Source organism: Nicotiana tomentosiformis, chromosome 4 (genome assembly GCF_000390325.3).
Source record: "Nicotiana tomentosiformis chromosome 4, ASM39032v3, whole genome shotgun sequence".
Taxonomy (NCBI): Eukaryota; Viridiplantae; Streptophyta; class Magnoliopsida; order Solanales; family Solanaceae; genus Nicotiana; species Nicotiana tomentosiformis.
Genome location: NC_090815.1, coordinates 86,509,887 through 86,533,687, shown reverse-complemented (window position 1 = coordinate 86,533,687; position 23,801 = coordinate 86,509,887). Strand labels below are relative to the sequence as shown.

The 23,801-nt window shown below is 36.6% G+C and overlaps 1 protein-coding gene across 1 annotated transcript; it reads right to left on the bottom strand.

Moving 5' to 3' along the window:
* Positions 1-508: 508 nt before the first annotated feature.
* Positions 509-14,439, bottom strand: LOC104086243 (serine/threonine-protein kinase PBS1-like). The gene is made up of 10 exons (XM_009590458.4): positions 13,674-14,439; positions 12,042-12,178; positions 10,553-10,650; positions 8,545-8,876; positions 3,199-3,648; positions 2,955-3,115; positions 2,662-2,735; positions 2,431-2,575; positions 2,147-2,296; positions 509-855 (listed from the first exon to the last, which is right to left on the bottom strand). Exons 1-10 carry the CDS (start codon positions 13,870-13,872, stop codon positions 775-777), a joined length of 1,827 nt encoding a protein of 608 aa, XP_009588753.1. The 5' UTR covers positions 13,873-14,439; the 3' UTR covers positions 509-774.
* Positions 14,440-23,801: the final 9,362 nt, after the last annotated feature.

Here is a 23,801-nt window from a genome sequence, read left to right as displayed (position 1 = left end):
ATGATTCGACTAAAGTTTCCACACCTGGACGTACGTGTACTTACCTCGAATATCCACCCACATATCTACAAATCGTAAGTTAATTGCATTTCTCTTCAAACTAGTTACATATATTCAACATTTTATTTCAACTCTATATACACTCAAATCTCTCTATAACAGTTTCGTTTGTTTCAAATATTTTTGAATATTATAACAAAATGTTGTTATAGAGAACATATATTATAACATAACATAAATATTGATTCCGAAAAAGTTTGACTTTTATAGAGAAGTATTGTTATATAGGGATGCTTTTATAGAGAGGCCTGACTCAAACATTCAGTTCCAATTTAACAAACACTTGAATAAATGCATGTATTTAGCGAATAAATATTACTATTAGGAGAAAAATGCTATAAGTTCAATGTACCTTGGCATTGTTCAACCTACGATAAGCATGCCATAACTAAATAATCCGTAGCTTATGAAAGCTAATTTACCCTTTTGGATAACATGGAACACCATAGGCACATAAAACGCGCAGAAAAGCTAAAAAAAAATTCAACAGGAACTGGTTACATTCTGAATCGAGTAAGCTACACAGTTGAGCAGCCAAATTCATCAGAATGATTCTCAAATGTTTAGATGATTACATAGAGGAAGGGAATCTGTCCTTCAATTGTGAATTTGTTAGGATCGGGAAACCTCTTTTTCCTACCCCGGGCACAGAAATGTAAAACATTCCAAGAAAGTTGCAGCAACAAATTAAACATAACATGATTGATCACATTTCTATTTACTAATAAAATGTGGAATGAACTGCTCCACGATCTGGTGGAGATGCTCCAACTCCCCTTGAAGAAGACGCAAAACCTGCATTCGTGTTTGCAACCAGCCAGTTCATCACTTAAGAGTAAAATCACAAAATAAGATAATCCATCCATATTCAGCAAGCAAGATTTGTGTCGTATACATTAGGTTACTGCATTACCAAAATTAAGTTATTATGGTTAAAGAAGAGTAGAGTTCAGGTATAATCAATTAGTTCTTTCTCTTCTATAAAGTAGCTTCCAACACTAACGCCCCCCTCCCCCAAGAAAAACCTGCTTTCCTTTCACTTCTCCAGCCTTATTTAGATTCATAATCAAGAATTTTTTTCACAGGTTTTTGGCTATGACAAATGGCCTGAAAGTTAGTTCTTGGTCAGTTTATCACCAAATCAATATGATAGTGTGAAACAGTGGCGGAACCACTTTTATCCAAGGTGACAACCCTTCGTTGGAAATTACACTGTGTAGATAGGTAAAAATAATAATGTGTGCATTACTATATTGTTAAATCCCCTTGGCTTCTTCATGTGTTTACTTTTTTTTCTTTTCACTCCCCTTAGTAAAAATCCTGGTTCCACCACTGACATGAAACTATATGCATTTTGCGCCTTATGAGCAATAAGATGTTGAGCTGCACACTATCAAGAAGCAGAGTACGGAATGCAAATTGCTAGACAACAATAAAGATGAAAATTCCAGCTCCCAATTTCCAAAGTGCAGTCAGTGAACTTATTATGCCTATCATTAACTGGGTGCACCAAATTCTCCAAAGAGAGGTGCTCCCTTAAGTCAAACTAGAATAACATGGCAATTCATCCTTCTTTTAGGAAACTGGGATAAAACAGACTGGTGAAAGCAATCTCTCTATAGCTTGTACATCATCAAATCACGGAAGCCGATACTCAAAATGGACTAACAAAAAAGACTATCAAGTAGAGGTTGAAGAAAATACAACATGATACTTAACAGGCACAACCTTGTCCTGGAGAGCAATCATAAAGCAACAACAAAGTTTTTTTAAGTCCAAATTAAGACAATAGATTGACTTCTGATTTCTGATGTTCAAAAATATCACTACTGTGTTGCATACTACTGCTTCACAGTTATAATAGTGGCCGTATTTCAAATGAAGAATCCTGAATGTTTTTGTATATGCTTCTTGAATGTTGCATAAGGAATATTATGAAGAGAATAAATATGAACCAATATATGAAACTTAAAAACGAAAAGAATAATATCTTTGACATGGATTGATAGGCTGATGATATGTTCAGTGTTCTTCTATTACTAAGCAGTTCATCAACAAATTAACTTCATAAATTAACAAAATTTACCTCTCCCATTGATGGGCGCAGTTCAGGGTCATTCTGCACACACATGAATGCTGTTCTAGCCATGTGGTACACTTCATATGTGTCGTAAGAGTCACCTATGCGAGGATCAATGAGCTCATGCAATGCAAGCCTTTTAATGAGTGGAATTGCCTGAAAATGCGAAAGATCAACTTCCCGTTAAATTGCACTCAAATTTTGAAATGAAAGTTCCCTAAACTAGCTAGATCTTTTGAAGGAATCGCATTTAACTGTGATCCCAAGTAACGAAAGCCCAGAGAACATACCCATTGTCTAAGGGAGTGATGGCCCTCTCTCATTGAATCTACGGCTTTGCGTCCTGAAATTAGTTGTATAAGCACAATGCCAAATGAATAGACATCTGTTCTTACAGACACAATGCCGTTTTCAGCATATTCAGGAGCAAGATATCTGCATGAAGCAAGCAAAGCTTTTGGTGAATATCTGACTCAAAGTTGTCATCTATGTATGCAATGAAGTATAGGAATTGCTCACACCCCAATGAGCCAAGTATCCTCGTGTAAATCTTATCCTCGTCTGTCTTCCACTTAGCCAGGCCAAAGTCACCTATCTATGACAAATGAAAACAAACAGAATTATCCATATGAAGAATGGAATTAGTATTAGCTTCCCAAGTGTTTTTATTCAGGTCTCAGTCCAGCTTGGAGGAACAGAAGCAGGGGGACAAGAGGGGGACGAATGTGGTAACTACAAATTATCTGCTCATTCTATTTAGTCTAACAATACTAATAGTTTTTCTATGTGGGCGAATCAAAATGTGTAGATGTACCATGGGAACAAAGTCATGAGTGAGTAGTATATTGCTCGGCCTCAGGTCACGATGAATAATTGGACCTCCACGACATTCTTCATGCAGAAAACGCAAGCCCTTTGCAGTGCCAATGGCAATAGCATATCTGCGGTGCCAGTCAAGGACATTTTCTGTATTCTCTGCCAAGATATTACCCCAAATAACTATTTATCTTGCGCTTTATGTTGCTGGACCAATATTTGACTATCATAATAATACGTACCAAATAAGTGCCACTCGAGAGAATTATTGCAGATGTATTCATAGACCAAGATGTTAACATTTTCCTTGCAGCAATAACCCAAAAGCATCACAATGTTTCTGTGACGTGCAAAGCTCAAAACATAAACTTCAGAATGAAACTCGGAAAACCCTTGTGTACTTGCTTCCTTCCGCACCTTTGCAGCAATGACCTGACCATCTTTTAACCGACCTTTATATACATGACCATATCCACCTTCTCCAAGCAAATTATCCTTCGAAAAATCATCTGTTGCCAGCTGTATCTCTGAGAAACTGAATCTCATTGAATCCTTGATATATAGTTCTGTCTTTGCTCCACAAGCAATACAAAGAAATGGTGTATTAGAGGATTTCCTTGATGTCGGTGGTTTTCGTTCTTTCTGAATAACAGGAGGAATTGAATGCTTCATTTCCTCTCTGGCAGACCTACCTGTTAAAATTTTTAAACAATTAAAGCGCGAAGGACAGGAGACGATTCCCTACTCTGTATCAAATGCCTTACAGTTTTACACTAGAGATTGTTACATCTTTCATCAACATCAAGGAGGCCAATACTATAACAGATTTATATAATTCAACTAGTTTAAAAACACCGAAAACAGAAAAAGCCCGTTTTAAACTCATGAAAACTGTAAGGAAAGATATTTCTTAGTATTCCTCTTCTTATCTCTTCCCTACTATGTTGAGTAGGAATCCAAACTACAAAAGAACTACAAACTTTTCAGAAAACAGAAGGTCTTTTAAAACCATGAAAACTGAAAGGGAAGATATCGTTGAGAATTCCTCTTCTGACCTCTCCCTACTAAGTTGAGCAGGACTCAAACCAGAAAAGGACTACGAACCCTCAAAGTCGGATGTCACTGCACTGCCGCAACTTAAAGTTACCAGCACACGAACCATTACCAAAAGCCGATGAATTACCAAATTCTTAATGAGTAGTTCATATGCAAGAACAATAATCCATTTTCCCAAAAAATGAAGAACCAGCTAATTTTACAACCAGAATTAGTATCCATGAACAATAATATAGAATCAAACAAGGCTTGGAGATACCTTTCAACCCACACAACAAGGAATTACTTCACTACGGTAATATTTGTTTCATGTGAGCATGAGTGTCATAATGAAGTTTTGTAACAACAGCAGCAAGATTTTATGCTAGAATTTTAAAAATATCATGCTTTTTTTTGTTCATTCAGGGGTACGGCGTATAGGCCTACTTGTTAACATTAGAATAAATGAGTTGTTTTACTTGTCCCTTAAAGGATATCTGAGAAAAAGAAGGAAAAATCTAACTAAACAAGGTTAATGATATACACATGCCACTGATATCAAAAGACATGGGTAATAGTACCCAAATGGCTGCATTTCTTTTAAAATTATTGTTAGAACAGCTATGTGAATATATATGTAATTAGTCCTAGTCCCATATGTAATAGGAGTAGGTTATGTATTATGTGTACTTATAAATAGGGTTTATTGTATTACAATTAACATCAATAATAGATTTTTCTCCCGTGCATTCTCACATGGTATCATAGCATCAGTGAGAAAAGATCACTTTGCATCATTCCAGTGACATCCGGAAAAAAGAACTCAGTCACCGTGCAATTTTCCGGTGACATAAGTGGTTGTTTGCGTCAAAGTCACTATTTATCAGTGGTGTGCACAAACCAACACCACCACAAGGTCCATTGTAGTCCCGCAACCAAACCCCAGAAAACCCCACCGTAAAATTCCTACCCACGCACAGGGCAGACTGGAAATTTTCTAGCGAGATCTATGCACGCACCGGGCGTGTGAGACTCCATCTAGCCAGATTCTGACAAACTTCCTTTAGGGCAGCTTACTCGCACAGCAATTCCGAGTCCAGCAGTACTATTTCCGACAGATTCCGACAACTTTGGAATTGTCCGGCGTGAACAGTGTTTTCTGGCGTAAATAGTGTCCTTTTTCTCTGCTGTGAATAGTATTTGCCTAGATATTTCTCCAGTTTTCCCGCAGGAGTTACTGATTTCTACTATTTCAAGTTAACCCTACAACTTTTAATCAAGAATTTGAGAAATTAATTGTAGCGAAATGGGATCCAATACTATGAATAGTTGGATGGTTTCTCTACCATATTATATTGAGTTCCTTTAGTACAAAGCATGTAAACAGACATCTTCAGAGACAGCTTTTGTTGTTCAAACATGTACTAGCGTGACTTGTATTTCCCAATCTTCATCCTCCGATTTTTGGGTCATTGATTCAAGTGCATCTGATTCAACAGCTTGTTCTGTTACTGTTCACCAGATTTATTACATAAACGGTTGGGACATACCAGTTTGTCAAAACTTAAGAAAATGGTACCTGGTTTGTCTCATTTGACTACTCTAAAGTGTGAGTCATGTCAGCTCGGTAAGCATACTCGCTCCTATTTCCCTCGGCGTCCTGATAATCGAGCAGAGTCACCTTTCACTTTAGTCCATTCAGATGTTTGGGGTCCTAGTCAGGTCAGTTCTACCTTGGGATTCCGCTACTTTGTTAGTTTCATTGATGATTATTCTAGGTGCACTTGGATATTATTGATGCAAAATCGATCCGAGTTATTTTCTATTTTTCAGACATTCCACGCTGAAATCCAAAATGAATTTGGGGTTTCTATCCGCACATTTCGTAGTGATAATGCCCTAGAGTATTTGTCTTCTCAATTTCAGCAGTTTATGAACTCTCATGGGATCATTCATCAAACATATTATCCATACACATCTCAATAAAATGGGATAGCGGAAAGGAAGAATAGGCATCTCATTGAGACTGTCTACTCATATAATCTTATGTTCCGTTGCGTTTTTGGGGATGCAGTTCTCACATCTTGTTATCTTATTAATCGTATGTCATCCTCAGCTATCCAGAATCAAGTTCCATTCTCTGTGTTGTTTCCTCACTCACCCTTGTTCTCTCTTTCACCTCGTGTCTTTGGGAGCACATGTTTTGTTCATAACCTTACTCCAAGAAAAAATAAGTTAGCTACTCGTGCTCTTAAGTGTGTATTTCTAGGTTACTCGAGAACGCAAAAGGGGTATCGATGCTACTCACTTGACCACCAGCGGTGCCTTATGTCTGTTGATGTTACCTTCTTTGAAACTCAGTCATACTTCACAGGCCTAGGTGATCACTTAGACATTTCTGAGGTGCTACCAGTTTCATCTTTTGGAGATTCAGTCACTATTTCCCCTTCACCTTCCTCCATGGCTCCATCATAGGCTACAGCCCGAACTCTAGCTCCAGCCCCACCATCTATAGCTCATCCTATATTCTCAACCACAAAAGTCTTACAATTACCAACCGTTTAGGAATCTAGTGTTACTCATCCTAGATCCCCAGCCTCAGGAACACCACTCTTGCCTTATCATCGTTGTCCGCGCCCAGCATCAGGCCCAGCTAATTCACGTCCTGCACCTGACCCTGCTGCTACTGCGGACTTGTCTCCTCCTAGTCGGCCGATTGTACTTCGGAAAGGTATACGGACCACACTTAATCATAATCCCAATTATGTCGGTTTAAGTTTTCATCGTCTGTCATCACCCCATTATGTTTTTGTAACTTTTTTCTTCTCTGTTTCCATCCCTAAGTCTATAGGTGAAGCATTGTCTCGTCCAGGATAGCGACATGCTATGGTTGACAAGATGTCTGCTTTACATACAAGTGGTACTTAGGAGTTTGTTCCTCTGCCATCAGGCAAATCTACTGTTGGTTGTCGTTGGGTGTGGTGTATGTAGTCAAAGTTGGTCCAGATGGCCAGGTTGATCGACTTTAGGCTCGTCTTGTTGCCAAAGGGTATACTCATATATTTGGGCTCGATTACCGTGATACTTTCTCTCCCGTGGCTAAAATAGCATTAGTACGCCTTTTTCTATACATGGCTGTTATTCGCCATTGGCCTCTTTGTTGGACATTAAGAACGTTTTTCTTCACGGTGACCTTGAGGATGAAGTTTAAATGGAGCAATCACCTAGTTTTGTTGCTCAGGGGGAGTCTGGTGGTCTTGTTTGTCGGTTGCGCCGGTCACTCTATGGTCTAAAGCAGTCTCCTCGAGCCTGGTTTGGTAAGTTCAGCACAGTTATTCAGGAGTTTGGCATGACGCGTAGTGAAGCTAATCACTTTGTGTTTTATCGGCATTCTGCTTCAAATCTCTTTATTTATCTGGTAGTTTATGTTGACGATATTGTTATTACCCGCAATGATCAGGATGGTATTACTAAGTTGAAGCAACATCTCTTTCAACACTTTCAGACTAAGGATCTGGGCAGATTAAAGTATTTTTGGGTATTGAGGTCGCTCAGTCTAGCTCAGGTATTGTGATCTCACAACAGAGGTATGACTTGGACATTCTTGAGGAGACAGGAATGACAGGCTGTAGACTTGTTGACACTCTTATGGATCCAAATTCTAAACTTCTACCAGGACAGGGGGGCCACTTAGCGATCCTGCAAGATATAGGCGGCCGATGGGTAAAGTAAATTACCTTACAGTGACTAGACCTGATATTTCCTTTCCTGTGAGTGTTGTGAGCCAGTTTATGAATTCTCCCTGTGATAGTCATTGGATGCAGTTGTCCGCATTCTTCGGTATATAAAATCAACTCCAGGCAAAGGACTATCATTTGAAGATCGAGGCCATGAGCATATTGTTGGATACTCAGATGTTGATTGGGCAGGATCACCTTCTGATAGACGTTATACGTCTGGATATTATGTTTTAGTAAGAGGTAACTTGGTGTCCAGGAAGAGCAAGAAACAGAATGTCGTTTCTCGGTCTAGTGCAGAAGCAGAATATTGAGCAATGGCTATGGCAACATGTGAGCTAGTTTGGATCAAATAATTGCTCAAGGAGTTTGAAATTTGGTGAAATCAGCCAAATAGAACTTGTGTGTGATAATCAAGCTGCCCTTCATATTGCATTGAATCCGGTGTTCCATGAGAGAACTAAACATATTGAGATTGACTGTCACTTCGTCAGAGAAATGATACTCTCAAGAGATATTACTACAAAATTTGTGAAGCCGAATGATCAGCTTGCAAATATTTTCACCAAGTCCCTCACCGGTCATCGTATTAGTTATATATGTAACAAACTCGGTACATATGATTTGTATGCACCATCTTGAGGGGAGTGTTAGAATAGCTATGTGAATATATATGTAATTAGTCCTAGTCCCGTATGTAATAAAAGTAGGTTATATATTATGTGTACTTATAAATAGAGTTCATTGTATTACAATTAACATCAATAATAGATTTTTCTGTCGTGCATTCTCACAATTATCATCATGCTAGCACACCTGATCTTTCTTGCATAGGATTGGCACTAAAATCTTCGAGTGAAGTGCTATTCTCCGGTTGTTCGTATGTCACCATTTCATTGTTTGCAATTTCGGAGCTTTCCACGGAACCTGAGTAGTTCATTGAAATAACAGACTGCTCTGTGTTCTCTTCAGTCGGAGGAGGTGCCAAGGGTACTTGCTTGGACAAAGAAAAGTATAACTTATTCTCAATGCTGTCCGCATCAATTATGGAATAAGGTCTCATAACCTTCACAAACAAGTTATCACTAATTAATGCAACTTTGCAAGGTATGTGTTTAAGGTAATACGTCAAATCCCGCCTGAGGTACCTGTAAGGGTTTAACCTTGTCATAATTAGAGAATAGAAAACAATGTCATAGAGTCAAACAAACATGAGATTCTATCAGCAATATAGAGGCAATAAACATATAAACCATTGATCCAAAGTAGGAAGCAGATGATGACATAAAAATTAATCCAAGAGGCTTACTTTTGAAAGATAAGTACTGACTTCCTTGTAACAACTACAAAAATGCGGACATGGTTTTTCATAGATCCAAAGTTGGAAGCACATCAATATAGATTTAACCAGGGAGGCTGAATTCTCAAGGATAAGTGCTGACTTTCTGGTAGCAAATAGAAAATACATGTTTTTTCTCGAGTCAAATGAGAGAAGAAGTCTTGCAAGACATTGTTCCACCTTTGATAAAATCATAGAGCTTTAGATTTATGCGCTTCTGTTTGTATCAGACAGTAGTTACGAAGCTCAGAAATCAACATCAGAAGCACCAGATATGGAACAAACAAAAACCTACCTTGGACTGAGGGAAAGTGCATCGACCCAGCTCTACTTAATAGCGGCAAGACCTTTTCGTACATGCATGCATATTGTGGATGTCATGTAGTTTTTTAGTTCAATAGCTTAAATTTGCTGTTATCTTCATGAAACCACAATATTCATGATCCCATCAGCAAGTCGAGGGACTAGTTTCATGGACTTTAAAAGTTACATTTCCTCTTCATGTTTTTTTAGCGAGTACCACTAAGCATCAAGCAACTTAGTGGCTAATTTTATCTCTTCAAGTTGAGAAATTCTCTCATGTTCCTTTCCTTTCAATAAAACCAAGCTTTAAGAAAGTTTTTAAATTAATAACTTCCCTTTTCTCTTCTTCTAACTAAGGAGCAAAATCACTGCAAACAGAAGCCTAATGTTCCAACCACAATAAGCAACAAAATGTATTGCAATCACACAATATTAATAATCAATGCGCAAACATTAAACATAATAGTCTATACAGAGTAAAATTCCAATTCTACAAATCAGCTTTATGACTAACAGGTATAGACTTAACCATGCATTTTTAATGAGAGAAAAAGTAGAGAAACAGGGTAAACAAAGGCGGAGCATCTTGTGACAAAAGCAATGTAGAAGAAAACTCCAAACAAGGGTCCATGCCAATTCTCTGAAGATCCATGTGTATCCCTTAAATACTGGTGGACCAAAATCAAAGCTACTCAATAAACAATACAACAAAATTCCGTTCAAATAGTTCCTTAAGTGAAAATTATCAATAAGTTCTTAAAGGAAGAGTTAAAAACCTAATCTGAGCAAAGATGCTATGTTTGCATACTAGTTAAGGTTCCAACTGATCTTTATATTTTGGCAGATAGGAAGAGATATATTTATTTACTTATTCAGATTATGAATTGGCCTCATGATGTGAGGGATGGATTCCTTTTCAATGGACCAACCACATTGCAATGTTGTCATAACATGGTAGCAACACTGAGACCAGAAACTCTTTGCTCTTTGCCATGTTTATTTCTCCATCTTGTTTAAAAGCCTATTAGAAAAGAGGAGGTTTTTATGTAGCATTTGTTGTCTTCTGCATTTTACGACTAATTTATTGTTGGTTCAAGTCTCAGTATACTTTAGCTCCCAATGAAAGAGACGTCATGCGAACTACAAGAACTGGAATTACCATGGTAACATCAGAGAACATACCTATCTAGTACAACACATGCCGCATCGATAGTTATCACCTCTTGTACAACCACCTTCCTTACTGGAGTCCCAGCAGTAATTTTGACTTCAATGTCAACCTAAGCACAATTTATAGTAATTTGTAGTAAGAACAAAATTAAAGGGATACAAATATATATAAGAAATAAAATGCATTTCATTGGACAGAAATATAATGAGATGACATAGCTAGAAAGACAAGTAAAAGAATAGCTTGGGCATTCAATCAAAATGCTACTCCATCCAGTTGATGCCTTTCACTTGCCTCCACAGATGAATATAGTCTCTCTCTCTCTCTCTCTCTCTCTCTCTCTCTCTCTCTCTCTCTCTCTCTCTCTCTCTCTCTCTCTCTCTCTCTCTCTCTCTGCCCCAGAATTGTAAATTAGCTGCTTACAGCTGCACGCTAATAAGAAGACCATTCCAAGAAGATCATGGAATTCAAAGATATTCCGCCTGGCTGGATAAAGGAAGAACCCATGGATATCCTAAGAATATTATTTTGAGAAACCTCAATATATATAGAATGCGGGCAGCTCATATCATCTGCCTTGTAAGATAATAGCTCTCTCTCTCTCTCTCTGCCCCAGAATTGTAAATTAGCTGCTTACAGCTGCACGCTAATAAGAAGACCATTCCAAGAAGATCATGGAATTCAAAGATATTCCGCATGGCTGGATAAAGGAAGAACCCATGGATATCCTAAGAATATTATTTTGGAGAAACCTCAATATATATAGAATGCGGGCAGCTCATATCATCTGCCTTGTAAGATAATAGCTCTCAAATTATAAACGAATTAAGCAAGGGATGATACAAACTATATAAACTGCTTTTTTAATAGTCTTATCAAATGAGGATGGGACAATCATCTTTCTATTTCTGCTACTATGCCACTCTTTATTTCAGTTACTTTACTTCAAGATTCATAAATCCTGCAGGCTGAATCAGTGTTAGAGTGTGATTTTTATTAAGGTGGACTCCAGTTTATATGTTGATGAACCACCGGTGATTAACATTCTTTTGCACTTTCATTTAATTGCCGTTTTCCTTATGTAACTGGGCTCTATGTGGGCGTTGTCCCCCCTATATAATTGAGGTTAAGACAATATAACAAGGCAGTTTCTAAACCAAGTTCAAATACTTTGGGAGCTGTAATGTCTACTCCTATTGTGAACATCTGAAAATTAATTTTTTCAAAAGCTAATCTGTACTGCATCAGATTATTTTTGAAATTTTATTGATATGCTAACACACGGATATGAACAAACTCCAAAAGACTGTAATGTAGTAGGTCAAACTCAACCACATGCCTCCAGAGTGAAGCAAACTTGCTAGGCCAGTGGGAAGTAAAAATTTCCAGAATTTTCATAAGGGTGGCTTCTATTGATACTTCTAGCCACATTCTAAGATATATCAATTAGCAGTTGCTTGCAGTACAGAGCTATTATGAGTCTTAAGTTGTATATATTACCCCTTCACCTTCACAGTCTTGGGCACTTTGCATGAGCATGTTCACATATGTATCAACCTTCTTTGTTACCTCTTTTTCAATTTCACGTTTGTGAGTTCCAAAAATGGACAGTGGCTCTGCTTCCATTTGATAACCCACTGCGCACAAAAATGAGTGAGCAACCCATACTGTAAGGATGTATAACATACAAGATAAGAAGTCAGCTAAAGACATGAGCAATGATATAGTGGTCAATCGCACACAGGGGCGTATGTATTGTACTAATACCGAGTTCAATTGAACACAAAACTTTTGACGCGGAGTAAAAATTTATATATAAAAATTCATTAAAATTGCAAAAATAGTAGATATAAACCCATAACTTTAAAAATATAATGTGTTGAATGCTAAAAACTTTAAAAGCTGAACCCATAGAAGTTAAATCTTGAATCCGCCTCTGCTCGCATGTAATTATTCAGCTAATACTGGTCTACCACAGTTCCCCCTTGACCATAAAAATGGCATAATATGTAGAAACTATGTATTCCTTATCTGCACTTCAACAGTCACAGGAAAGAGGAATCATGCGTAGTACTACTGGAGTTGTAAGCTTTCGTGAACCAAAAAATATGAGTCCCCACTAAAGTGACTTTGGTCATAACTTAGCAGCGATAAACAAGAACCAATTCTTGATGACAAAAAACATTCTAGTTGAACCCATTAGCTATCAAAACGGAAAGTTCATTTTGGTGAACGGGAAATGGTGAAAATTGAAAGCTTCTATAAGGCATTAGCAAGCAATAAAAAGAGGAAAATGCTAGAAGATATATCCTTGCGTAATTGTCATGGAACTAATGGACAAGTGAAGAAAGTAGAAATTTGTTGTTCATTATTAAGAAACTAGTTTATAAAGTGTACAAGACAGAAAATGCAAGATTAAGCATAATAAACTACATCAACATCATACTCCATCAAGTTCATGAACAATCTCTACATGTATCACTGCAGAATTTTATGTTTTACGTACCATCTTTTAAGGCCCTACAGATCTTTTCTCCCGAGAGTTTTATAGGAGATAGATTTTAAGAACCATAGCACAAAGTGTTAGACATATCCTAAAGGGAGAAAATAGCATCTTATAGGTCAAACTGTCACTTCACAGAAATCAGAATGCATCTCCATATAAGCTTAAAATGGAAATAAATTTGTTTTGTCACACATCTAATCATCACCTTGATTTTGTCCATTCACTTTAATCGGACATATAAAATTTTAGGCCGATATAATGACTTCAAAAGTTTGAGTTGCGCCTAAAATTAGATCATATTGTTCAGAGGACTCATCATCATCTGTAGAGTTATGAAAATCCACAGGAATAGAAAACTATTAATAACCTTACAATTCGAGTAAAATTTATCAAGCACAACCCTCAAAACGTGGACGCCATGTTGATTCAAAGGTAGCTACAATTGGTAATATTTTTCTCTTCTCATTCATGCCCTCTTCCAAATGAAACAAATGGCAATTAATGATGTCAACATTAGCAAAAGTCAAAGATAAATCGTGCGATCACCCTGCAACTCAAGCACTAAAAAGTAGCAATTTCAAATAGAAAATGAGATAGTAACTGCAAAAGGAGAGGCAGGCACTCACTAGGATGTAGATATTTATGCAAAATCCCGAGCACAATAATGGTATCGCCCGCGTGAAGAATGTTACCCTGTGCTCTGATCTCATTGATTGTTTGCTTGATTTCCTGCTCAAAGTGATCCTTGGTCGCGTCTAATGCTATAACAATACGACCCGTTATAAGACTCTCACCATCTGTATGGCTACCCATTGATGCTGCCATTTCTTGCAATTCAAGTTTCCAACACACACAACAATTGCACTCTTATTCTTTTCTTTGTAAATGATACTTAATATATAAAGAGTGCATGAAATAATCAAACAAACATAAGAATGAAAGATGGACAAATCAAATTTGGGGACAACAAAATTGTGTCTCAAAATATTTACTGGGGTATTGAGGAAGAGTAGAGGGGAATATTTACAGTATATTTGGGATATTCTGAATGGATATTCTGAATAATTTTCTGGCGGGAACTGGGAGCCGGCCATGAAGTTGCAAAGAAGAAATGGTGCCAAAGTGCAAAAAGACAACAATATTCAATTTCGCTGGGCAATTTTTCTTGTGAGAGCCACTTCACTAACATTTCTCCTCTGAAACTCCGATAAAACGAGAGAGAAAACATATCTTTATTGTTTTGGCTATTGGTTACAAGTAGAAATGATAATGGCCGTGACATATGTTAATTCCTACCTGCTTGTTCATTTATGGGAAGCTCTGCAAATTTTTACTGGAATTCGAGAAGTTTAGAAAGTAAAGCTAGATATGTCTAAAATTTCAAATTTGGAAATGAGTAAAAGGGTAATACAGTATAATTCAGTAATTAGCCACTTTTTACCCCTGGTATTAACGTTTTGCCACGGTTTAAAAAACTATTTCATTTGTTTTAATATATGTGAACTTATTTAACTGGTTACAGAGTTTAAGAAAGAAAAAAAAAATTAAACTTGTGGTGTAAAATAAGGCATATATATTTTGTATGGCTATAAATCAGTACATAAAAGTAAATTATTTCCAAATATGAAAATGGGTTATTCTTTTTGGCATGGACTATAAAGAAAATAAGTCCACATACATTGAAACAGAGAGAGTATTAGACTTTAGCCACTCTATTTAAACATAGGTATATTTTGGAAAAAATTACTCTCAACACACTGAACAACTCCAGCAATCACTACTGGATTCAGGGGCGGCTCAATGATAAAACAACTCAAGCAACTGCTTGAGGCCCCATATCTGTGGGGGCCCAAATTTTCTAATATTAAATAGTTGTATATGATAATTGTTTTAAATAAAATATTTATTATATAAATAAATAAAAAGAACAGTTTTCATGAAAAAAGAAAATGTGAAATCGTTAGAGTTAATTTGGAAATAGGGATAGTTACTTTTGGGATTCACCCCTAAACATTACGCGTGAACATATTTCTTCCCTCCTTCATAGACTATCATCATTATCAGAGGGGCTACATTACTTTTATGACATTATTACTTTCTCTTTAAACTGTTTTTTACTTAATCTTTTATATTCCTTTTGGCCTCTCCAGATTTACAAGTCCATTATCTCATATAATATTGTGTCAAATAAGATAGCAGAAAGTAAATGCGAACTCTTTTTTTGTCAAGCTTTCCCGACATTGTACCAAAAATATTGACGCAACAAAAATAATATCAAGTTATCTATGACTATTTGTTAAAACCAGGTTCAATTGTTATGTACTTTTCTTATTACTTTGCAACTAAAATTTATTTTTTTTAATATCTTTTGTTTGTAAGTATATGTATTATATTTTTATTTATTTATTAGAATTTTAATATGTCAACAAGAAAATATGAATCTGTGTATTAAAAATGCCAAAAAGAAAGAAGAGATGAAACTTTAATACAATCCCAAAAAGGAGCACTAATAAATTTTTAGCGAACAATAAAAAATATAAGAAAAATACGGAAGAATTTATGGTAGATGAACAAATCACTAATTTAATTGAGCTAAACGATAATGGAATCCAAGGAGAAGAAGTTGGTGAGAATCTAACATAGATCTTTTAGAAAATCATGAAATTCTAAAAGAATTGAATAATAATCCTAGAAAGTAGAAATATATATAATCCTTGTCAAGAAATCGATTATAAATAAATTAATAATAATTTTACATCTCAAAAAGATAGAAAAAGAAACTTCAAATAAATTTTTACTAATTGAATATGCGACTTTGATGCGGGACCGGACTGGAGTGACCTTGGCCATTTGGTTTCCCTGATGCGACTAATGGCTGACACTATACTCACTGCATCCACGTTGAAGTTATATTCTAATAGTCTCGGGGCATCTCTATCCCGAGTGATCTGTCAAAACCGTTTCTATTCATCAAACCTCGGTTGCTTGGACCTTAATCGATTCTCCTATCATTTCTGGTCGGGTGGCAATTGGGTCTGTTTCCCCTTATATCCAAGCTGTATGGCTGGTATCGATCTCGGGGTGGCCTCGACTCCTGATCCACAATTCTTTTAGACATGTCGTTCGCTCTTTTGGGATAAACAGACCCCGAGGGAGCTCCTAGCTAGTCGTCCTTGACTCTGATCTTTGACTGGTATCTGTTGTGGGCGTCGTCCAGGTAACCGCAGGGTACTCTACCAAGTTTTGCTTCAACTATTGAGATGCAACCGAACTTTGGGGGTTAAGTCCTTGAGTAAACGCCTGAACGGCCCAATCGTCTGCAACCGGGGGCAGGTCCACCCGTCCCATCTGGAACCTCGACACGAACTCCCTAAGCATCTCGTTGTCCCTTTGCTTGACTTTAAACATGTCTGATTTCCTCATTTCGACTTTGATAGCGCCAGCGTGGGCTTTAACGAAGGCATCTGCAAGCATAGCAAACAAATCAATAGAATTTGGAGGTAAGTTATGGTACCATATCATTGTTCCCTTGGACAAGGTTTTCTCAAATTTTTTCAGCAACACCGACCCGATCTCGTCATCTTCGAGGTCATTGCCTTTTATTGCACAGGTGTAGGAGGTCACATGCTCATTTGGTTTTATGGTTCCATTGTATTTGGAAATATCGGGCATTCAGGACCTTTTCAGATTTGGCTTTGGTGCCACACTCGGGGGGGAAAGGTTTCTGAATGAACTTTTTGGAATCCGATCTCTTCAATATCGGAGGCGCGGGATCTGATCGACCCTCGAATTATAAGTCTCTACATTCTTGTCATTTGCCTATATCTTCTTTTTGCCGGAATCCACCCGTTTTGTCAGTGCTTCGAGTATTTTCATCACCTCGGAAGTTTCTCCAAGTCCGAACCCGTCTGGTTCTGTGACAATCCGTTCTTCTCTCCGAGTATATTCTCCAACACGTTCGGGTTCGGCCACGTTGTGTGCGTGATTTTGACTCTGCAGTTGTGTTATTGCAACTTACTGAGCTTGTAACATTTCAAAAATCAAACGTAAGCTAGCTCCATCACCTTCCCCTTCGGGTGCTTCGCGAGCCGATGGCCGGGGTGCCCTGTGAATGTTATTTTTGAGATTAGTCGGTATGTTGATGTTGATAGCAACTTGTGAACTAGCGTCGACTGGATCAGCGATTGGAGCGCCATTAGGGTCGACAGGGGGCATGTCGTTGCTTGGTACCACGTTATTATTTACACCGTGGTGGCCTGATTCAGGTCAACATTCAAGTGAGCATATCGAGAATTTGACATTTTGAATAATCCCAAAATCAAACTTCAAAGAGCTATAAAATAGGGTGTTATAGAGATCCGTATTAAATTATCATTATTATCCTTAGCCTCACGGTGGGCGCCAAACTGTTTACCCTTAAAATGAGTAACAATTAAATTTGTATGCGGTTTAAAGAATACGTGGTTTAATTTAACTCGAATAATCAAAGAACAACAAGTAATTGAATTAAAGGAAAGCAAAACAATCAAACCAAGCACTACGAAATAATTGAGCCTGCCATTAGACTTGAACACTAAAGACTAGTTCCAAATGAGCCCTCGGAATGGAGCTCGGTACCAGTTGAATGAGATAATCGCCGAAGAATACTTGAACAATTGCTAAAGACAAAATTAAATTTTATTGCTTTAATATGCGTGCCACAGTGACCCAAAAAATAAAAAGGTTCTCCCCTTTATATAGTAGGGGAGTTTCAATCCTAGTACAAGTCTAAATAAGGTAAAAATCTTTTTCTTCCTTATCTTCCGGTAAAACACGATCCGCATTTAATACCGGACGTAATCCACGCAGTAATATTCGGTTGATGACAGATATTTTGGCTTCTCGTTCGTCCTCTTTAACCGTCTTCCTTTTAACATCGATTCTTTGTTTTGCTTGAGCTTGATTCTTCCCATGTTTGGCCATGCCCGATTCCCGACGTATCATTTGTCTCCTCGGGCTCCGATCTGTGGGCATCCTCGGTTTTACCTGAGTCAGCGTCGAATCACGCAGTCCCTCGTTTCTTCATCGGGAAATCGGGGGTAATTTTATCCCTGATTTTACCAGTACACCGTCTCCAAACTCTTTTTTCAGGTAGGAAATATTAATTTCTTTGATCATGTGTATTATTTGATTATATTTCTTAGGTTGTTAAATCTTATTGTAATTGACTAATTGTATTTCTTGTTTCATGGGGTATTCAGTTGCGCATGTAGGAATGAATCTGGTCTCTTGCTTATTTTGATGAGAACCTATAGTGTCATAGTGTTTTATAACGAATTGGCACATCTATCTGCTTGTAATTATTAATTACCAATATATATATTAGCTCAATTCTGGATAATGATCTGTTGTTCGACGAAGATACATGGGACTGTTTTAGATTTTCAGAAGTCTGATCTGTCATCATCTTCGTCTTTAATTGGGATGAAACCGTTGACGAGGTATATATGTATAAATAGGGAAATGAAATCTACGTTTGTACATCAAAACAATAGCCGGTAAATGTATGTCTTTTGTATATTAATTTATAATATAATGTATAAAGTTTATACATAAATAATATATATTTGGCTAGCAGATGTAATTATTTTTTGTCGGTTGGCAAAATGTATTAAAAGGTGTACAAACTTTTAAGTTAATATATTAAATGAATTTTTTAAGATAGATACATAGGTCGGACCAAGGTGACTAGATTTGGGCGAACATGTTAGCTCCGGCACTGACTCTAACTCGAGAAACAAGAAATTCGTGCGACACCATGGGAAAGAAATACGAGTTTTTTCCTTAGTTGCAAATGAGAAGTTGAAAAAACTAATTCGGTATGCAGCATAAGATAACGTGATAAGAAAAAGTTATGTCCTTGAAAGATCGTCTTCAGGAATTATAATTTTCTGATCTTATTGCTGAGTTTGTCTTATTTTTCTAAATATCCCGAAAATACAACCGTTGTGCTAGAACATGATAATGATAAAATTTTACCCGTTTTTCCTAAAAGTATCTATTTTCACTAAAGATGGATAATCGGGCCAACGTTTGGAAAAGTTATTAGTCGATACACGCCCCATGCCTGAAAAATATATATACAACAATTTTTGACTCACTCCCAAAATTTCAAATAAGTTGAAGTCGATTATATCAACGCTTGAAAATATTGTAATAATATTGCTTCTTAATATGACATTTTGATCTGCAGTCAAATGCTCTACCATTAGGGGTCGTTTGGTAAGAGGTATAAGTACAAATAGTGTTGGGATAAAAATTTAATATCACTTTAATACTTTGTTTGGTTAGCAAATCTGGGATAAGTTATCCCGGAATTAAAATTAATACCGAGATAACTTATACCTTGTAGGGGGTGGGGTAATTAGTGCCGGGATAACGTAAACCTTCTTCTTAGAAATTATGCAAATGTCATTTTTAATACAACATACCAAACAGTGGATAAAAAATAATCACAACATAAGCTATATTCAAACCAAACGACACCTTAGTAATCATCCTATACCGTCAACAATAAGCATCAAGATACCCAATTAAACAATTGGGTTTAAGAAAACGCATATGGGAAGCATACAACAAAGACTGATGAAATTATGCAGCTTCTCCCAAGGTCTAATATTGAGATATATTAACTATGTTCAAGGTAGTTTTTGTTCTGAGTTTTCAGACTATGTTAGTGATGAAATACTAAGTCCCACTAGTAGAGCTGGCAAATGGGCCGGTCCCGAATCTAAACGGGCCAAGTGGACCGGTTCAAACGGGTTCGGGCCCGGGTCGGTCCCAAATTAAACGGGCCAAACAGGCCCAGACCTAAACGGGCTTTTTGTAGGGACCGGCCCGGGATCGGGACAGGAACCGTTTGGTCCCGTGCTAAGTGGGCCCAACATATTTGTTTTTAAAATTAAAAAAATTAAATAGATATTAGAGACAAAAGGATGTTAAAAAAGAATATCTAAGACAATGCTTTGTAAATTTTATTATAGAATTGTGACCTAAATTTTAGTATTCAATATTAAATATCGAATATATATAGTATATAAGATGTATATATAGTATATCGATATAAGATGTATATATAGTGTATATATATATATAAAAGTTATATTCGATAAGCTATATATATATATATATAAGCATATTCGATAAGTTATATATACATCTTATATACTATATATAAGATGTATATATAGTATAGTATATATATTAAAGACAAAAATATATATATATATATAATATCTAAGTCTAAAGACAAAAATATTGTAAAGAGATATGCCTTGTAATTTTATTATAGCATTAAAAAATATGGCAATATATTTCTTAGTCTTCATCCCCCTAATGGAATGAGCACAACAAGGTGCTAATACCACCATTGAGAAGAAAAAGAAACTAATCAAGATGTGCCAAAATATAAGTTACATAATACATACTAATTTTTGTTCATACAAGTTATATGGTATCTCTTACAAACTTCATAAATCTATCAAGGTCTGGAGGAATTTCCGTTGGTGGTGGCGGAAAAGTAGCTTGATCATCGCCACTTCCGAGCGAAGCAACATCCTCCGCAAGTTCAGCTAGCATTTCTTCGTAAGTTTCGTCTTCATCTGGTTGTGATTCAGCAAGTCCAAAAATTCTTTCCGACCGAATCCAATCTCTGAAAAGTACTGATTTTTTCAAACTCTCCCTCATAGACTCTCTATAATCACCGATTTGAAGTCTTGCTTGACTGAAAGCGCTCTTTGATGCCACTGTTGAAGCTTGAATAGTTAAAATATCTCGGGCCATCCTTGAAAGAACCGGAAAGTATTTTTCTTTGTCCTTCCACCATTCCAAAAAATTAAAGGAACCGTCGGGATTCACTTCCTCAATTCCCTGCAACAAATAAACTTCAAGCTCATTTAGTTGTGAAAAATCACTACTACTAGAACCTTGAGAACCCCTAAACCCCGCCCAAGCACTAAGTGCTCTTACTCCCGCAGTTCTTTTAGATGATTGAGAATCAGAAGAAGAATGAGTTGGAACATTTGGTATAACATGATTTAATGCAACTTGATAAATATTAAAAATAGTTTGAGCATTTATTCTAATTGAGGCTATTGTTTTCGGAAGTTGAGACAATTCCTCATCTTTAAGTGCTAAACCATTATAAACAGTTTCATACCAAAAATGAGGACCTCCTAATTTCATACAAGGATTTAACAAAGCAGAAACACCATAAATAGGGGGAATAAGGAAAAAATATTTTTTAAACTTTTTTCGCATAGATCAATAGTAAGTTTATAAATTTTCCCACCCTCTGAAAAATGAGCAAACAAATTTGCAAGTTTTTCAATATAAACTAAACAGTTAGAAATAGTAGGATAATATTGCCAAGAAAAATCATTTGTAGCAATATAAAATTTTTCTAAAAAATCTACAAGTATTTTAACATTAGCTCAATCCCCATTTGTAAGGTGCTCATCATCATCACTTACATGTGCATTAAATGTTGAGTGTATGAGGTTTCTATATTCATATGCAGCAACCAAACTTTCATACATATAATTCCATCTAGTTGTACAAGGTTTAGGAACCTTTCTTTCTCTTAGGCCAAATTCATCGCATCTTTTAAAATATTCTCTAAGTCTACTTCTACGGTTTGAATAAAAAATCCAGTTAAGAGCCATTTTAACCGTTTCAATTTCAATATTTAAAATTCTCATACCATCACCCACAATTAAATGGTAAATATGACAAATACATCTAACATGAAAAATATCACTAAATGTAGGATTTAGCGTAGTGGTAAGCAAGGCTATAGCATTTGTGTTACTAGTAGCATTATCCATTGAAATTGACATTATTTTATCACTAATGCAAAAATATCTACAAATATCTGTAACTGTGCTAGCAATAAACTGCCATGTGTGACGTGAATTAATTATTCTATAAGAAATAATGCGCTTTTGCATTATCCAATCCTCATCAATCGAATGACTAGTAACAGTAAGGTAATCACAGTCGTTACCACTTCTACCAATATCAGTTATAATAGCAGCACGACAATTTATATGAGTAAATAAATAGCGCAAATATTGTTCATATTCATGTTTATATTTATAAATATCGCTCTTTACAGTTGTGCGAGGAAAACCTTTATAAGTAGGATTAAAAATGTTTCTAATATAATGCACAAAGTTAGGGTCAGAAGGAAAACTATAGGGTAAACACATAACAGTTACCATTTTTGCCAATTCTTCCCGATCTTTTTTTGAATCATAATATAAAATACCACCGGTAACAGTGTTAATTCCCGGTTGAAATTGATTTGAACCGGTACTAGGGTCAACCTGACTAGGAGTAGGTAGACTTTTCCTCTCGGCCAAAGCTTTCAGACCAAGATATCTCACTCTATCTTGAAGGTGTTTCATTATGCGTCTAGCCAAAGTTCCTGCCCTCCCCCCCCCCTCCCCCCTTCCCGCGATCCAAAATATTTAAAAACTAACTCTGTGCCACAAGTTTTATATTTAGCCTTATTTTCTGGAATTAGTTGAGTAAAAATGGCCAAACGGGAAATGTTTCCGTCCGTTTGCTAGGTTGTCTAGAAAAAGTAGGGTAGTAACAGGAGTATCAAATTGGGCATCATTTGGATTAGCATGGTTATCACTAGTTGGGTTAACATCAGGAGCAGAACTAGTTGGTGTATCATCATCCGGTTGAGTTTCATCAAAATCTATTTCCTCGTCATTATTTTCATCAATAGTTGGATTAGAATAAAGAGCATTCATTAATTCATGGTCTAATTGTTCACCAGCTCTAATATTATGGCAAAATTGACTTTCAGTAAATTGTAATAAACTATTATCGCTATCAAGAATAGCAGGTGTAGGACGTATATAGAGTTTGGTTCGGGGAACCCGGGGCAGTGGAAGAGGAACAAATTGAGCACTAGATTCGTCACTCTTGGATTTTCCCTTATTTTTACCAAATTTTTTTTTAAGGAAGTCATCTTAATTAATAAAGTAATAGAAATAAATAAAACAAACAAAATTATAATATTAAAGCTTAAGAGTTGGAACGAGTTTACCGAATTGACGAACAACTTGTTGAAAATTAATTATCGTTGAAGACTTCAATTCACCAACTTCACAATTATTTTACAAATTGTAACAACAAAGTAAGCAATAGTAGCAATTATAGAAGAAAATTAGAGAGAGAATGTGATAAATTGATGATTTTGTAAGAAAAAATGAAAGAATGATGGGGTATTTATAGTTGAAAATAGAGAAAAAGTGTAATTATAAAAAGTTTGGGATTAAAACAAAATTGGGGGGTTAGATGACTTTTTTATAAATAGCCAACGGCTATTTTGGGACCGTTTGGCCCGCTAAAGAATCGGTCCCTGACGGGTTAAATGGTCTCGGGCCTGGCGGGCCCAAATCATAGGACCGGCCCGCAAGACCGGCCCAGGCCCACTAAAACCGGACCAAACGATCCTGACCCATTTGGCCCGCGGTCCCGAGCCTGGACCAGCCCACTTGCCACCCTTACCCACTAGCCAGAGAAGGCGGGGCGAAGAGAGGTAGTGAGACTACTGCAGTTAAGCTGGCATTATTTAACTTTTCTTTTTTTGGTTTTCCGCTTCTCAAGCGGCGTGACAGATAACACAATACTGAGTATGTCTAGGAATCTGTTCTAAAATGGTATTGGCTTAGCATGATCATAAAAAGAGGCCAACC

Bases quoted from the DNA above. Each gene is read 5' to 3' on its own strand.
- LOC104086243 (XM_009590458.4), bottom strand. From the start codon at position 13,872: ATGGCAGCATCAATGGGTAGCCATACAGATGGTGAGAGTCTTATAACG. The intron at 12,179-13,673 runs GTGAGTGCCTGC...TTTTGTGCGCAG, and splicing joins GCATAAATATCTACATCCTA to TGGGTTATCAAATGGAAGCA. The intron at 2,576-2,661 runs GTGTGAGCAATT...TGCTTCATGCAG, and splicing joins AGGATACTTGGCTCATTGGG to ATATCTTGCTCCTGAATATG.